An 18,422-nucleotide genomic window follows, 5' to 3' on the forward strand; every position below is an offset into this window, starting at 1 on the left:
TTCACTGAAAACTACATCCCCACAGGTTATCCTGCCTTTCACTGAAAACTACATCCCCTTTTTCCAGAAATATCCAAAAGTGAAAGGGAAAAGTAGCTCTGTTTCCATATATAGCTTCTGATATATCTGAAACTGGGGAAAACAAACAGCATTTTCTTCCAAAGAACACAGCCCTTCTGAAGGAAGCTATAACATTGGTGAGCATTTCAATCACACTCCCTAAAAGCTCACCCTCCATTTGGAAAGGGCTTTTACCAGGAACAGCAAAGCCCCTTCCCTGAAGCTGCCTGGTCCCTGTGACCTTGCAGATGCTCCCGGCCACACAAAGGCTTGGCTGCGGGAGCAGGTGTCCAGGACGGAGCTGGAGCTCTGCTCCAAAGGCACAGCTCGTTCCCTGTAGGTAACCACGGCCCAGCCTGCAGCTCCTGCCATTTTTCAGGGCCTTTTAATATCACCTCTGTATCATTTTTCAGTGGAGCTGCTCCCCCTGCTCCGTGCCCCACATATCTGCTGGAGGAGTACAATGCGCTGGCAGGGCCGGGCTGACCGGCCATATGCTGCTCCATTTGTGACTGCTGGTGTCCTGACCTCGCTTTTGTCCGAGCTGCAGAAACGTCCAACCCAGCAGCTGAAATATTCCCTTTTATCTGAAGCTAAGGAAACTATTTTTCCCCCTTCACAAAACTTAATTTGCTTTTCAAAGGGAAAAAAAGACCAAAAACCAAACACATAGTTTATTATTGTGCTCCTCGAATGTCTGAGGAAATACACAGAAAATGCCTGGCACATATGGTATTTTTATGTGGCTTATTTTTTTCCTTTGTCTGCAAGTCTGCATAGAATCATTACTACTTGGCACACAGCAAAAGGAAGTCTCCTGTGCACAACATGATTTAGTCTGGCCGATAAAGTGGAAGTGGATTTCTTCATTGCATATTAAGTTCTACCGGATACCATTTGCAGAAGAGAGTAAAATTGCAGTTTCATGTTGTTCTATGCTGATACATTTCCTGCCAGACAGCCACATCTCTCTCTTTCCCCAAATATTAAAATTTCTCCTAGCAGAGAGAGATTCCCCATTCTCACTAAGGGGCTCTCCAAATGCAGTTATTCTTGTGAGCACAGAGGCACCAGCTGGGAGCCAGGCACTGGGGTTCCCTCTGTGGGGAGCAGGCTGGGTGGCCATGGGACACACAGAGCCCTTGCAGGGAGGGCCCTGCTCCCCAGGAACAGTGCTGCAGGAGGGGTGGTGTCCTCCTGGAGCCTTTTCCAGCCACTGCCTCACCCACAGCCTCTCTCTCCTTCTCAAAGGCTCACACTGCCAGTGCACTGAGGATGCTGCTGCATCCTCTTCCTCCAGCCCCAATTCCACCAAGCTCCCTCTCTTCCAGCAGAAGTCCACGTGCTGCCCAGATCCCAATCCACCTTGTCCATGGGTGGTGGGCTTCCCTCATGCTAAAAATTCCATGAACCTGCCAGGCTGCATACAGTCTCCTGGGCTGAATCCCTCGCCCCAGGAGCTGTGGAGCAGTAAGAGGTTTCCCCTCCCCAGCTCAAGCGCTTGCTCCTCTACACAAAACACTACATCACATCTGAGATACTGATAATTCTCAAAATTTAAGGGCTAGAAACTACTGCTAAAGGAGAGCTGGTCCACAATGCACTGCAGTTGCTGGCATCCATCAGCAGCCTGGGGTGAGTTTTGTGCTGGTCCAAAGCGCCAAAGACAATGCAGGACATCAGTCCCTGCTTCTCTAACCCACTACATTTCTTCTCTAATGTTTTCAGAGCACCACAAACAGGGTGCTTCCAGTGAGACTGACTCATAACAGACATACTACTTTCTTTAAAAGAAACACCAAAAGGCAACATTAGGGGTTCATGGGCCAATTTCTCTGGGCTGTGTCCCTGGAAGAAACAACCTGTGCTGAGAGGGGAAATGTCTTCCACTGGAATAAGTTCCATCAGCATTGTTAGTCTCACTGCCCAATAACATAAACCTCACTCAATCATCACACATTTAACATTTAACAAATGAGCCAGTGCAGCCTCTGTTTCCCCAGAAGCCTCTGACCAGTGTCCAACAGCCCTGGCTGAGCAGCAGAGGTGCCAGCGGCATGACAAGCGTCACTGTGACAGATGGAGCAGGCTGACAGGAGGGAGATGGCACTGTGACCCAGCCCTCAGAGAAGCCCTTCAGCAGCAGGCAACCAGGTTTCATGTCTTCAGCCCTTGCTGGGTGCAGACACTGCTGGCTCTGGTGCATGAGATGCAGCACCACCTCTTCCCAAGCCATGTCCCATCCACATCCCCTTTTCTGCCCTGTCCAAGCGTGGCATACATCAGCCCCTCAAGGCACCAGCCCTCCCATGCTGGGCTCTCCTCTCACACCTTCCACAGCTCTTCCCATTAGCCAGTCCTTCACCTTGGCAGTTAGATGGCCTCACACCATCTCTTTAAGTCACTGGTAGCTTGGACACGAAATTCAATATGATGACAATGACCTGTATGGCCCCTGCCGTTCTTCCCTCCCCTATTAATTCCCTTCTCCATCCTTTCCTGTCATTTTGTTTTACCTATTACTCCATGCCTAATAAATTATCAGTAATGCTCCAGCATCAAACATTTATTATCCTGAGCACCACGTGAGTAATGAGTGAGTTAACCTCCAATTTTTGTCCGTATAATTCACGCATATTGATTTTACATGAAAAGAACTCTTGACTTACATCAGATGACCCTGATAAATTTAATCTCTTTAATGCTTCTTCTTTCTAAATAAATGTAAAATGTTTTCCCCCAGAAAGTTTCTCACCAGTAAAATCCGTATTGAAACTTGGCAAAAAACCTCCTCTGCTACTCTGCCAAATTAATCGATAAAATTAAAAACCCCAAACCTGCATAAAAACTCTCCAATTCCTCCAAGCACTGGCAGCCCAGCAGCCTGACAGTGTTGTTACAACAGTGACAGGTAATCAGAGCTGACAGCTGGTGTCAAAGCCCCCAGCTGGAGTTTAGCAGCAGAATGGGACAGGTACCAGTTTGGGGCCACCTTTCCTCCTATTCCCATCACCCCTCCTTTCCCCACAGCCCTGGCTGATGGCCCAAGCAGCAATTCTGGGAAGGGAGCACAGGGACAGCACAGCACCTCTTCCCAAGCCATGGGGACCCTGAGGAACCCTCTGCCATGGGTGTCCATGGCCCTTGTAGCCTCATCAGGGCTGCTGTCCCTGGCTTGGCTGGGTCAGAGGACTGACCACCAAACTGGGTTTGGTGCTGGTTCTCCTGGGGTGTGACAACTTTTCCGTAGGATGCGGACATGGCTGGGAGTTTTAAACACTCAAAAACTCGCAGAAGGCTCACAGCAGGAGTCAGGAGAGTGTTTCTTTAGATTCCATCGACAGGGCAGCTCTCTGCTCCATCATCCATCTGTGCCAGGTGCAGCAGAAGGTTGATGCAAAAAGGCTGGAGGAGACAGGCTCCCGAGACGGACTGGGAAGGCAGCTTGGCCAGCAGCTGGGACCTCAGCCAGGCCAGGGCTTCACCACAGCCCAGCAAAACTGGAGGAAAAAAAATTAATTTGGAAAATTAAAAAGCTATTTTGCCACAGGAAAGATATTGCAGCTGGGCATGGACACAGGTTGCTCCCTGCCAGAGCAAGGTAAGCTACGGCTCTCTGCAAAAATTCCTCCTCTTTGTCCCAGGCAAAACGAAGGGAGGGAGAGAGGAAGCGAGATGGGCGGGATGCTGTGTGCGAGGGGCTGGCACTGGCAGCCCTCTGGAGACACAAACACGCCCTTCCTAGGGAAGGGCGGATCAGGTGCTGCTGCCAGGGAGAGCTCCTGCAAACAGAAGGGATTTGTTTAGGTTGTGCCTTTAAAATATGTCCACTCCCCTCTCAGCCTGCATAGTTCACAGTCTCAGCATAGTTTCCCCTGTGGACAGCTCTGGAAGACTCGGTGATTTTTTTTCCAAAGTGAACTCACTCACAAATGCATTTTTCAAGCTCCCACAACTTGAAGAATAGAAGTTGCAGCCTGGGGAGAAAAAAAAAGCGAGGACCAGAAAAAGGTAACATTGCAGAACATTCAGCACACAGTATTTGAAATGGGAAACTCATTTGCATAGCTCTTCAGTCATTAGATTTATTTCTTTTCATGGTAAAATGCTTTTCCCTTTTCTTCTGCATACAAAGTAAAGGACAGAAATCATGGTCATTTGGACTCCAAATAGATGCTTTTAACCTGCAGGATGTAGGGAAATCATAAAGCATATTTGGCCAAATATTAGAAAATGTTATATGTTAGCTACCCAAATATTAGAATCCTACATAGCCAAGCACTGGAAACATCTGTGCTGCAGCAAGAAGTCCTGTTTCCAAGAAAATGTAAAGGAGAGAAGACAGATATTGACTGCTCGAAAACATCAGTACAGGATGAAACACCCAAGTCCATGGAATGTTGCAACATGTTCCCTGGTGATAACAGATAAAGTTATGCTCTATTCTAAATAAATAGCTTGGTATCTCTTCATGCCAAATAGCTCCTTTTGGTCTTTGGGAACACAGTGCCCCTGCCACCACACCCAGTTTATCACTGTTCCCCCAAAACAACCACGCTCAACCTTATGATTCTTCCTTACTGAAGAAATCCTGGAGAATCTGGGCAGGACAACCAGAGTGCCCAGCTAATCTCCACTTCCCAAACAGGGAATCCAAGCTTCTGGCATTCCCTCCACCCATGCACCACACTAATTTCAGATTTTTTACTAACATAGAATAGAATAGAATAGAATAGAATAGAATAGAATAGAATAGAATAGAATAGAATAGAATAGAATAGAATAGAATAGAATAGAATAATCATCACCTAAATTATTTTTAAAGCCCTGTAATAATAAAAAACAAAGAGGAGATAAAAATATTTACATTATTATTTGTTAAAATCCCAAAAACCCTATCTGGTGTTGCACAGGATGAAAGGAATTACGGGAGATTCGATTCACCATGAGTAAATGTTTCATAAGTTTGTTAATTATTACGACAATTATTACAAACTATCATCAGGATGCTGATATAAGAATAAATGTACTGATATATTTTTTGTATATTGTATATTTTTGTATATTGTATATTTTTGTATTTTGTGTATTGTATATTGTCAGAGCACATTAATATGTGATTAAAGTAATAATTGATGTATTTATTACAGTAGTAACTTACTTTTTTTTAAAGCATGCTTTATTTAAAAGCATGTCGACATACGGTTACTGTAATAATCGTATTGTTGATTACAGCGATAATTTAAACATTTTTAATTATTCTTATTAGTTTAAGGCCTTCAGAACTCCGGTCTACACCCACAACCTCTCCCCAGGACCATCACCATCAACACATTCTCCCTCTCCTCCTTCAGAGGGGCTGCATTCCGCGGTATCTCCTGCCATCTACTGATGCTGCCGAGGGCCGGCAGCTCATTCAATTCACCGCGGGCCGGGCCGGGGCAGGCTGGGCGCTCCCCGGGGCGGTCACAGCCCTGCCCGGGACCTGCACACGCTCGGCGCTGCCGGGGCGGTCACAGCCCTGCCCGGGCCAAGCTCGGCGCTGCCGGGGCGGTCACGGCCCTGCCCGGGCCCTGCACACGCTCGGCGCTGCCGGGGCGGTCACAGCCCTGCCCAGGGCGGGCCGGGGCCGGGCCCTGCCCGAATCCTCCCCGGGGGAGGGCTCGGCGCTGCCCTTATAGCGGCCCGGCCGGGCCGTGCGGTGCGGGCCGTGCAGCCATGGGCGAGGCCGCGGCGGGCAGCGCGGTGCCGCCGCTGCCGGCGGCCGAGGCGGGCGGCGGGCAGGTGAACGCGCTGACCGTGCTGGCCCTGCTGGAGAAGCTGGTGTCCATGCTGGAGGCGGTGGAAGGGAACCAGCGGCAGATGGAGCAGAGTCAGCGGGGCCTGGAAAGAACGGTGCGGGGCATCCAGGAGGACCTGGTGAAGCTGTGCCGCAGCCACGGCGCCACGGGCGAGACGGTGGAGAAGCTGCTGGAGAAGTCGCGGAAGGTGTGCGCGAACACCCGCGCCGTGCGGGAGCGCCTGGACCGCCAGTGCGACCAGGTGCGGCGGCTGGAGCAGCACCACGCCCAGCTGCTCCGCCGAGACCGCTTCAAGGTGCTCATCTTCCAGGTGAGAGCCCTGCTCTGAGCCCGGCCCGGGAACAGCCCCCTGATGCTGCTGCCTGCTAACCCTGCGCACACTCGGACACCGCAGCTGGCTTGGTGCTAACTCGGCAAATGCGGAAGGAAAACCCCTTCACTTAGCAAACTTGGGGAAAGAGTAGTCTTCTGCTAACCCTTAAACTTGGGGAATGCACCCTCTTAGCAAATTCAGGAGAAGCTCCTGCTTTTCCTCTTTGCGGACGTGCAGAAAGCACATTTTCCTCACTCTTAGGAAATCTGGGAAAAGAGCTGACTCTCTTTACTCTTGCAAACTTGAGGAAAACACTTCTTTTCTTTGTTTTCTTTTCCTTTCTTTGGCCAACTTTTAGCAAACTTTGTGAAGACTAGAATAGAATAGAATATTCTCTTTAACTCTTGCAGTCTTTGAGATAAAATTGTCTTTTACTAACTCCTAGCGAATATGAGGAAAACACTTTCTTTTATTCCATTGTTTTCTTTTCCTTTCTTTGGCCAACTTTTAGCAAACTTTGTGAAGACTAGAATAGAATAGAATATTCTCTTTAACTCTTGCAGTCTTGGAGATAAAACTGTCTTTTACTAACTCCTAGCAAACATGAGGAAAGAGACCTTGTTTTGCTAACTCTTAGCATGAGTGAGAAATCTGCCACCTTCTCTTCTCTGCAAATGAAGGGAAAGCCGTGTTTTACTAACTCCCAGCATATGTTTGGGGAAAGGTTTGTTTTATTGTGTGTTTTGGGGTTTAAGTAAACTGGAAGGGCCCTTACGTTTTTCCAAACTCTTGCGAGCCCATTTTGCAAACTTTTAGTAGAAATGCCCCTAAAAACTGCCACTGCCTCTGCCCTTGGAAGCAGGAGAGGGACAGGGCTGCATCTCCCTGTCTCCTCGTGCCCTGCTTCACTCTGCAGGACTGATCTGCCCCATCCAGGGATGAGCTAAAAATTCAGCTTAAAATCTCAGCTTCCTGGGAGCCCATCCAGTGATAGCAGCAGTTTGCATATTTTCCCCTTTTTAAGCAATGGTCTGGATAGAGCACGCCGTGAGTTTAACTAAACACAGGACAGGACTTTCACATATTTAAAAAAATAAAGACAGCCCTCCACAAATCACTGAGGGAGGGCAGGAGAGCAAATAGTGGGCTGGGGTAGTCACAGCTTGGGCACCTCACCATTCTGAGCTTGTCAGCTGGGTGTTACCTCTGTCAGCCACTAACTCTGCTCCTTGGCTTGTTGGGGCTTTTTCCTAAACAATCCCAAAATAAGAGAGCGGTGCTTGGTTGTAAAAAGCTGGCAGGCCTGGTCAGTGCACAGGCAATTCCCCCAGAAAGGAAGCCCCCACCTCCCTGCTCATTGTTCTCCCAAATTACAGTCCAGGCTTGTCAGGCCAGAAGAGGAGGAGCTGCAGCATGTTTCCACCCCAGAAGGAATGTGGAAATTATTCCAGAGACTGGGTAAATTAAAAGACACATGTTCTCTGCAGTTCTGCAAGTAATTTAGGATCCGTGGCCGTGCCATCTCCCAGGCCCTGTTAGCTAATGAGTGGCTAATGAGCTGGCAGGTTCAGACCTAGACATTTTCCTGTGGGGTGGGTACATCAGCAAGGCCTGGGGGAAGGTAATTTTTAACATTTCTCATACCTCTGAGCGTGACAATTAAGGCCTTGCTGTTGCAAGCAGCGTCTTCCTCCACAGAACTCAATATTTACTATTTTAGGATGACATAATGCAGAGAGGAAAGACAAACAGAGCTCTGTGTGTGCAGGACATTTGGGGTTAGCTTGGGTGGGGATCTTGCACTGGCAGCAATCTGCAGGCACTGGGTGAAAGCAGCAGTAAAAATCCCCAGGAAGGGTTTGAGGGTAAAGCAGCGTCCTGCTGGCTCGTTTCCTGACACTAAATAGAGGTGTAAAGCTAAGGCCAGTTGAAAACTCTGAACCTTTCCTTAATAGTGCACAAACCTATGGCAAACAGCACAGGCCTGGGTCCCCGTACAGCAGATAAAGAAAATCCTCTGCCTGCCCCTGGGCTGGTGCCTTTGGACAGCAGGTCTGCTCTGCACAGCTTTTACAGGGATTTAGGTGACTCAGTTCCCATCTCTCCCCAGAAAATATGTCACCACAGTGCAGGATGATGAACTTAACCAGTCCCAAGCCAGTGCAGATCAGGAGCACAATACTCAAAAAAAGAAACATTGCAGTTAAACTTGCTTAAAAAAAAAAATAAAAAATCAGCTTTGAGCTGGGAATTGCTCCTGGCAGTGGAGCAATGGCAGTGTGGACTGTCTCTCCTTTCAGGCTGCAGGAGGGACAGTCTGGTAGTCAGCAGGGCCACTCCTTGCTAGGATAACTGCACAGGGGATAAACAGCAGGCTGGCTGGGTTTCTGTCCTGCCTTGCACTGGAATCCATGGAAAAACAATTGCAGGAAGGAGAAGTCACATAATGAAGCCATATTGACGCCAGGTCTCTGTGAAAACAAAGGGGAATCTGGATGTATGGGACTCCTCTTCAGCTGGGAGATCCTTCTTTTCCACTGGAAAAAAACAATGCCAAACTTCACAGAGCCTGTTCCTCATTAGAGGCAGCTTCCCCAGCTCAGGCAGACAGCTCAATATGAAAATAAAAATTCACATTAGTGATTCAGTTCTGCATTCACATATACCCTAAACTCCCTGATACTTGGTGGGAGCACTGAGCATAGCCAAAACACACGACTGAGCTCCAGCTCTGCGTTTTATGAAGTTGTGCTTCCACGTGCCAGCATCAGCTTTCCCTCTGCATATGCACTGAGAATGAACTGTGTTTGGAAAAGTTCACCTATTTACATATTTTCCATTAAAATGCTCTTAGTTTTCTCTCCCTAGAACATCTGCATATATTCCTTTAATTGGTGGCATATTTTAAGGGAGCTCTATTCCAAGAATTTGAGGATGCAAAAGTTATTATAAATGACACAGCAATTCAGCAAAACACTGAAGTGACTGTTTTAAAAATCCTTGTTAAGCTTTGGCATTATTCCCCTCTGTTTTGTTCTTGCCACATGACCAGCTTTTTGGTTCTGGTTTGATGGGGGTTTTGTTTGCTTTTTTAGCTGCAAAAGCAGAATGGAAGATTAAAAAAAAAAGGCTCATGCTTAATTTTTCAATTAAATGTCATGATTACTGGTTAAATGTCATGGAAATAGGACAGATGAAATAAGTCAAAATTGCAGCTTGGAGTCAAGCACACTAATGTTCAAGTCCTTTTCAGTCCTTTACCTTTGCTGTTGTAAATCCTTCATCCTAAAATGAAGCAAGAGAAGGACACCAAAAATTAGCCATTTTATTGTACCTTCCTGTTCGGATCACTGCAATAATCTTTTGCAAAAGCAACTACAAGCTCCCAAATGAACAAATGAGGGAACCACAAGAACTACAAGCTGATAATGCTGTATTCCCTGCTGGAGCCTTGCAGGGAGAATACTCTGATGTTGATTAATGACAGAAATACCTCCCACAGCTGTCTGGACTTGGCCCAGCTGTGCTGTGGGAGGTCAGAGGATGGTGCAGCCACCACCCCAGCCTGCCCAGGATGTGCAAATGGGCTGGTGGCACTTTGCTCCCTCCCCACTGTGACACCCAAGCCTGCAGAGCTGCGTTGTCCAGAGGAAAATAGCCAGAGCTGGTTTCAGGAGGATTTGTCATGTTTTGACCTATTTTGTGCAGCAAAACAAGTTTTAGGCTACTGATCATTCAGGCGTGTAACAGCAACATACAGAGGAGCAGGGCTGGGAAAATGCCTTCTCTCCTCCTTGAAGGTCATGGCCTCATACAGCAAATATAACAAAAGAAATCAAACCAAAGCAGATTGATTTCCCTCGTGCAGCATCAGAGAATCAGCACTTGCTGTGTAAATTAGCCACCTGTTGGCTCAGGCCACCCAGTTTTGTAGTAGACTCTTATGGATCTTACTCCTTTTTGTAAAAGATAGGGATGCAATTCTGACCTGCAGGAAGTTCCCAAAGATGGCTGATAAAAGCCACAAGGAAGGCACTGATTTTAACCATGCAAGTATTACTAGTGTTAGCAAGAGTTGTTTTATGCAGAAGACTTCCACTGTTCTATTCATCTGCTACATGGAAAAATAAAATTCAGAGGAGCTAGCTACCTACAGTCAAGCCCATCTGAGGAAAAAATGCAAGGGCTGTTTTTGAACTCAGGTGTAAATACAAAGATGCATTGCTTTCTTAGAATTTTAGATTAGATCAAGAAGAAAAGATCAAAGTTCTACTTCTTTTGGCATGGAAAATAGTTATGCAGTTTGTAACAGCTGGCATTTTTTAGTGTATTGTTCTAGTCTTCCTAAATGAAATAGCAGCCTGCTTAAAAATGTATCAAAAACAAAATACAGCTGTCACATAAACTTGTAAGCCCAAAAAGTTATCAATAGCCCACTTACAAGGTGTTATCAGTAACCATGTTTGAAACAAAAATGTCTGTTCTACCGCAGAACATTCCTGCTATAGCACCCTCATGTTTTCAAAGGATTTTATTTCATTTATTTTCATTTGCATTTTCATAGTTCCTGAAATCCTGAGGTCTTTGGGAAGCATGGCGTAGGAAGCGTGTCATTCCCATTTTATAAGCACACAAATAGATGCCCAGAAGCTGATGTTTTCCAGAGCCATGCAGGAAGCTTAGACAGAGGGCTGATCACTTGAATTCCAGTACTGCCCGATAGCCAGGGACCACCTAGGATCTGCTTTTAATGCGGTCATTACCCCATTATTATGCAGTATATTTCTTTTTGGTTTTTTTTTTTTCCCTTTATAAACATGGGTAGTATGTTTCTTCTTTCTTCTACTCAGTCAAAAAGTTGATAAAAATTGTAATCAAACCTGTATCCATATTATTCTAGAGACTGCATGCAGCACTTCAGTTCAACATGAATACTGTAGACAGAGCAAAACTGACCTTGAGAAGGACCTTTCAGACCCATCTCTGGCTTCGACTGCGCTGTGATTAAACTCATATGACACCACTTTCCCAGATAAAACACTTAAAAAGTAACAACCCACCTCTCTACTCATTAAAATCAGAGCTTCTATACCACTCAGGCACTTACACCTGAATGTTCAGATGTCTGAAACTGCGTGTGATTACCTAGGTTTGGTAAGAATGCACTAGACATGAAAATTATGTTTTATCCTGAGTTCTCGTGCTCTGGGGAATAATTCAACGCTGCACCCACTCGTGTAATCCACATTTCATTAACTGCAGTGGAGGGAAAATATAAATATTTGTGCAGCAGTTAACAGCTGGTTTCACTTAAAGCTGGTGCAGGTTTGTTTTGTTATCTTGGTCAGTGTTGTTGACAGTTGCAGCAACAGAATAGGTGTGGGGAGAAGAGTGTGGGCTTCATTAGAAGTTCCTCTGCAGGCAGAGGGCCTGTCCAGCTGTGTGCCAGGGGATCTGACTGAGGCCACTGGCCCAGAGAGCTGTGCAGAACCCACAGGAACAAAGCACATACAAACTGTCAAACCAGCTCCATTTCTTTTGTACTTCTCATTTCTATATCCACATGGGATGTTAACCAGCACGCTCAAATCACTCTGTGTGTATATATATAAAAATGTGGTATAAAATTAGTCTGCCTATTGCATAGTCTTGGGTTCCAGAAGGGCTACCAAAGTAGTCCTAGTTTTTAATAGGATCACAGAATAACAGAAACAATTAGGTTGGAAATGAGATTATTGAGTCCAACCTGTGACCCAAGACCACCTTGTCAAGCAGACCACGATACCAAATGTCACGTTCAGTCTTTTCTTAAACACCTCCAGAGACAGCTCCACCACCTTCTTGGGCAGCACATTCCAGTGTCTAATCACTCTCTCTGTAAAGAAATTCTTCCTAATGTCCAACATATCCTCTGTGACACACAGCTAAGTGTCCTCTTGTCCTGTCACTGGTTGCCTGGGAGAAGAGCCTGACCCTCACCTGGCCACAACCTCCTTTCAGGGAGTTGTAGAGAGCAATAAGTTCACCCCTGAGCCTCCTCATCCCCAGAATAAACAACAGCCATGTACAACAGCCTTGACAGCAAATTTAACCCAAGACACTATTCTCTGCAGTGATCGCAGCTGTATGCTCAGTCCTGAAATAATGAGCATGAACTTGGAAAAGTGTGTGTGGCCTTTTTCCCCCTTAACTGTACACTCAGGCCCACTGGGGACAGATCTGAGACTATTACAACCATTTCACTCAGCACTTACTGCTTTTTGTACCTAAAGATAAATGTGGAGGGAGGAGGGAAAAGAAAATCCTCGCAATGCATGTGAGGAAGTGAAATTGCATGCACTCTGTCTGATAGCGATAAAGCAGGTAATGAGTAGGGACTATGCAGATCCAAGGCTCCAAGTGCTGAGAGGGGAAGGGAGTGTGCAAAGAGCCTCATTTTCTTTGCATGGGTAGATGCCTGCAGAACCTGTAGAGAACAGAGTGCTCATTGTGCTGCCTCTGAGCTGCTCGGGGTTGCAGAGCTGGTGCACTTGGTGGGCACAGACATCCCTCATTATGACCTGCAGCTCCTGCCCTTGCTCAGCCTCTTTTGGATTTAGATTCTTTCTTTCTGTGTCCTTTCTTGGTTTTGTTTCTAAAAAGCAATACTTTCCCTGTTGGCTAGAAGCTCCTATTTTCTATGTGGTATAGTGTCTTTTTATTTTTGTATACCATAAATTTGTATCCTTACATTTCAAAGAGTTGTCCTGTCCACATTTTAATGTTTACCAACAAAATTTACTAGTTTAGGTTTTTTGGTTCTTTTTCTGTGAATAGCTGTAAAACAGGATATACTCCAAACACCATAAACTTCATGGTTTCTCAATATCAACAATCCATTTCTAACAGCAACATATATTTTCCAGGAATATGGCAAAAGTGCTAACTGCATTTGCTATTTGAGATACTTCCCAGATGCACTGAACCCAACACCTCTATGCAGGGATATTCTGAGTCTGTGGGTCGAGAAACTGAGAGCTCTGTGGGGTTATGTGATTTTTGGAGGGCTTCAGTACAACCTCCCTCCACACCATACCCTCGCTTCTCCCCAGGGACAGCTGTTCAACTTGACAGCTAAACTCTCACTGAAGAGTATCTGATATAAGTTAAAAGAACAGGTTTTCCATCCTGCATAAATCCCAAGTCACTTTCAAAGAGTAGCCTTACAGCTGACAGCTCATAAGTCTTAAACTTTACCAGCTAATGGTTCAATGGGCTTTGAGTGGTTTGTTACTGGTTAAATGTATTGAAAAAACCAATAAACGTTCAGCATTCATCTCATTATGGGGAGGGGGAAAATAATTGCTCAGGGTTGTGCTTTGTTTGTTAAATTTGTATCCCATGAACTATGAAACTCAAATATTGTCAATTCTTTCAGGAGGAAAATGAGATCCCTGCCAGTGTTTTTGCAAAAGAGCCCATTCCCAGCATTACAGAAGGAAAAGAGGAGCCCATGGATGAGAACAAAACACTGGAAGAAACCTTGCACACAGTGGAGTTGGGTTCAGATGATGAAATGTTTCCTGAAGGAGATGACTTGGATGACAGCGCAGAGGAGAAAACAGAAGAATCAAGAGCTGAGAAACTTAAAAGATCTAGCCTCAAGAAGGTGGACAGCCTGAAGAAAGCGTTTTCCCGCCAAAACATTGAGAAGAAGATGAACAAGATCAGCACAAAGATCGTGTCGCCCGAACGGAGAGAGAAGATCAAGAAGTCACTCACTGTGCATCACCAGAAATCCTCCTCTGGCAAGGGCCCGGGTTTCAAAGTGGGATTCGGCACGAAGAAAGGCCGTGAGGGGGAGAGCCCCGCGGAAGCCGAGGACAGGCCCTCGGAGACGGCAAGCACCGAGCAGGCCGAGAACGAGGACGAGGTGTCCTTCGCCAGCATGCACTCGGACATGACCCCCAGCACCTCCCTGGCCGAGCAGGGCAAGGCAGCCGGCGACGCCCCGGAGAAGGAGGCCGCAGGGGAAGGGAAGGCCTCGATGAACAACAACATCGAGCTGTCCATCGTGGAAGACGACGAAGAGTACCACGTGCCTCTAGAAGCTTCTAGCCAGAAACTGTTGGATGAGAGAAACCCATTTAGCGGGGAGATGGAGCAGTCTGATGAAGAAACGACCCAAGCAGCCGTCCTGCAGGTGGACCAAACAGCATAGGCAGCCCAAGCCCCGCTTCTCCTGCCAGACACACACAGTGTTCCTGAGGGGAGGAACTGGTTTCACCTGCACAGGCTGGAGGAGCGACTCTTCCATCCTTTCCTCTGCAGCGATAATTTATTGCATGCAGAGTGGGCAAGGTCAATGACTAAAGCTGCAACGTGCTCTGTTTTAGGCAGAGTCACTGGTGTTCATGAATTTAGAGATGATGCCAGCTGGTGTCAGGGACTAGCAGGAGGAGAGGGTGTCTGGTAGAAGCAAGCTGATCAGCTGGCGTTCTTAGAGTTAGGTCAGAGGAATGCGTGGAGAGTAGTCAAGACCCAAGCATTTCTGCTCTCTTCTCTTCCCCCCAGTATTTCCCAGCACTGTGAGTAGTTTTGTATGTCAATGTAGGAATACCAATGGCAATGTTTGATTTCAGTTGCCTTGCCATGCTCTGTGAACATTAACAGCCTCAGTAATTGTGCACACACGTGCAGTTTGTTTGGGGCTTTGCTCCACAGCATCATAGGACTAAAAGAACAGAGTACTTGTAGGGCAAAGCTGAAAACCCAGTTCCATCCATTTCAGTGGGAGAAAGATTTTTGCCAGTAGTGACTTGCTACTCATTTAGAAAAAAATCACTGTGTTTAGGTGGGGAGGGGGGGAAAAAAAAGTATTTTTCAATCTAACAGAGTTATGGAAATACATTAGTGACAAGCATGAATGTGTGATCAGTTACTGTACCTTTAAGGGGTCAGAAATTGAAAAGAAAAAAGTGTTTCATAGGAACATGAAGGTATCCTGAAGAAAATATGAAATGCTATGAAATGTAAAAAAAGCAAAAAATAACCCCCCACAGTATTCAATCTATACTCCCAGCTTAAAGTATATATACTCAGATAACACTAATTAATTCATAGTCTTTATAGCAATATACTATCAAATTTTGCACCTGCACAACTTTGTATCTCAGAGTATTTTGAAAATAGCATAATTTATCTTTTTACAGATTATTTCATATATAGAACTATATCTACACAGGAAAGTTAGATAATTACAGGGATGTAAGGACAATTTCTTCAAAAAGGTGAAATACTCTTTCAGGCATGTCCAAAGGGAACAATGTGTTATGGATTGAACTTCATGGCAGGGATGAGTTTACCTAAGTATGAGCCTGCAAAGCCACAGGATTTGCTTCTCTGCTGGTAACTTTGATCAAAGTCACCCACCTGCTCTCAAAATTACTAGTCTGTAATTTTTCAAAATTAATTGAAAGGTAGTTTGTTCACTATGAATGTTCATTCCTGTCACTTAAAGGTAAGGGGCAAGGGAGGAAAGGGAAGCACAATACCCACAACAGTCCCCTTACATCCTTGGTTGTTTATGCAGTGGGTTATTTTTATTTTTTTATATACATAAAAATTCTACTGATACTTAACATTGCACTAAAAGGTTGCTTCCTTTTGTGTTTAGAATCACACATTACAGGGGAAATACAAGCTACAGCAGAAGTACCATTATGAAATAATTAACAGGTGTTACTCCACAGGGATAATATCTGTAACCAGTAAATCACACTGGAAGTTAGTCAGAGCTTAGTGTAGGCAAGTACTGTTAAGAGTTAAGCTCTTAAGTGCATGGTATTATATAGAAGATACTGTTTCTAAGAAAAATCATGGCATAACTCGTGCAGCTATATTTTTATTTTGTATTAACTACAGTGGATTTCAATAATTTTTACTTGTAACTAACTATGAATATGACAAATAAAAGCATAATATAAAACACAGCCATGTCAGTCTTTGGGAGAAAGCAGGCTCTGAGAAGCTGGCAAAGATGAAATTTAAAGGTCAAGTATTTATTACTTCAGTTCATGTCCCTGTTGTATCTATACCATTTTCTTTCTCATCCTGTGCTGTTATTTAGCAATGCAAACACCACTGCTTTGCTTTCCAGACACTTCTAGCCCATCTAAAAATACTCAGGCACTTTCCAAAATCTCCTGGCTCAATCTGCATCTTTTTATTGGACTGCAGAATACTCCTAATACCCTAAATAGTCCTAAAAGCATATTTATATTGAAGACTATGTTCTGTTTATGCACACAGATAAACTCTTGTCTTCTGGAGTGCCACATAGTCTTTAGCAGGCTTAATTTTACTGACAGACCAAAGAAAGCACGTTTAACCTTTATGCAGCAGCTGTCAACCTCCCACAGCCACGACGTGCTAACCAGGAGCCCCAACATCATGTTTACATTGTGCTTTCAGATATGCTGGTTTGTTTGTCCTGCTAAGCTTTAATTCAAACAATACCCCTGGCCATGCTTTATCCAGTTTCAGAGATGCTGAAATGAATCCCATGCACAGTGTTCTAAGAGCATTACAATGCTATCCAGCAAAACCATTGGAAATGCAGATCCTGAGCATCTGGGGGAATTAACTCAAATACCCACTTCAGAATACAGCACACACACACAGCCAGCAGTTGCAGGACTGGAATTAAATGTTTTCTCCGTCACAATTGCACATGTACAAGGACAGGTGGGTCTGTAATCCTAACCAACAAAAGAAAGCATGCTTTGCAAGAGATAAAAATAGTCTCTCAACTCATGAATGTCTGCTTTTGTGCTGTCTTATAAACCAGAGGAGGAAGCAAGCTCAGGCTCTCAAGATGTCCCCAAGCTGTTTTTTCCCCTTGCCTTCCACTCTCAAGGCCTGACTGAAATATCAGCCGGCAGAAGTTAGTGTTTGAGGGGGGGATTGTAGAGGATTGCAGACTGGGACCAGCAGCACTGCATTCTTTCAAGTATCTCAGGCATGTGCCTGGATCTCGTCAGGCTGGCAGATGTCAGGCATGTGCACGAGTATCTGAGATGGTGCTGACAGGTTTGTCTACATAATTACTTTTTAAAAAAACTGCTTGTTTACACTTCCTAACTCAGTAACAGTGAGCTCCACTTGTACCAGAATTCCTTGGAGGACCTGACCTGTGAGCTGCTGCACAGATTCAGAGTCTGACCTCCACCGGAATCGGCGGCAGCTCTGCACAAAGAAAAAGGGTGTGATAAAGCCCTTATGGTATAAATATTTAAACTAGCAGCACTCAGCAGCTGCTGATACTTCCATTTTCAATGACACAAAACCAGCTGACATTTCTGTCCCCTTTTAGGGGAAAGAGCAAAGAGCATCCCATGTTGACCCCCACGTGCTAACCCATGAGCCAGCTCCTCTGTGAAAAGGCACAGATGGGGGTTTTCTGGACCATTTCACTGGCAAATAAGGGAGTGCAGTGAAAGCCATCACACAGGCCTGAGTGAAGCATGTTCTCTTTAACAGAAGAAAGGGGAGAAGAAAAGGATCAGAAGGTAAAATACACCTGGGCAGCCCTTAACACTGATGCAGTGCAAACCCTTTGTTGTTGCAGGCTGTAATGCCAAACAGCTGCACAAGCGATGACTGATAGTCACACACTTAAAGAAGAGGTAAGCTCAGAACAATTAGTGAAGTAGTGGCAATTTGTTCGAGGTCAGACTCTTCACAAGGGGCCAGTCCAACCCTGAAGGTTAGTGAAAAGCCTTCAGCTGCCTCAAAAGATGCTTTGAGCCACACAATGGTTTTGGGCCACACATACAGCTCCTGGGATCATCAGTAAGCTGTGTACACAGATGCAGGACATGAGATCCCTGTATCTCCCCAGTCCAATCTGCTTAGCTCATCAACCCAACAAAAAGCTTTCCTGCCATCAGCACATGGCAGAAAGGAAGGCTCTGCCCTGCTTTGCAGGGTGCACTGTGAGCAAAATTTAAAGCAAAGTTCTGACTGCAAGGTCTGTGCTGTCGGGAGCTGCCTGTGACAGAGAGAGCACAGCTACAACTCTTGCAAACATCAGATAGGCAGAGGTAAAATTCTACTGTGACCCACTGAGACACACTCACTCTGGGAGTCAAGGGGAAGGTGTCAGGCCATCTTCCTAGGGGCAAAGAGAAGGATTCCCCCCTAGCAAAGCGAATCCCGCCGCTGCCTGGCCCCGGTGCTGGTCAGGGTTTGCCTCAGCAAGGCAACGA

General features: G+C 45.6%; 1 protein-coding gene across 1 annotated transcript; it reads left to right on the top strand.

Moving 5' to 3' along the window:
• Positions 1-5,778: 5,778 nt before the first annotated feature.
• On the top strand, positions 5,779-16,145 carry CAVIN2 (caveolae associated protein 2). The gene is made up of 2 exons (XM_063162490.1): positions 5,779-6,171; positions 13,592-16,145. The coding sequence occupies exons 1-2, from the start codon at positions 5,779-5,781 to the stop codon at positions 14,372-14,374; spliced, it is 1,176 nt and encodes a 391-aa protein (XP_063018560.1). The 3' UTR covers positions 14,375-16,145.
• Positions 16,146-18,422: the final 2,277 nt, after the last annotated feature.

Source organism: Melospiza melodia, chromosome 8 (genome assembly GCF_035770615.1).
Source record: "Melospiza melodia melodia isolate bMelMel2 chromosome 8, bMelMel2.pri, whole genome shotgun sequence".
Classification (NCBI taxonomy): domain Eukaryota; kingdom Metazoa; phylum Chordata; class Aves; order Passeriformes; family Passerellidae; genus Melospiza; species Melospiza melodia.

Excerpts from the sequence above, each read along its gene's own strand:
- CAVIN2 (XM_063162490.1), top strand. The coding sequence starts at position 5,779 with ATGGGCGAGGCCGCGGCGGGCAGCGCGGTGCCGCCGCTGCCGGCGGCC. Across the intron at positions 6,172-13,591 it reads TCAAGGTGCTCATCTTCCAG|GAGGAAAATGAGATCCCTGC; the intron begins GTGAGAGCCCTG and ends CAATTCTTTCAG.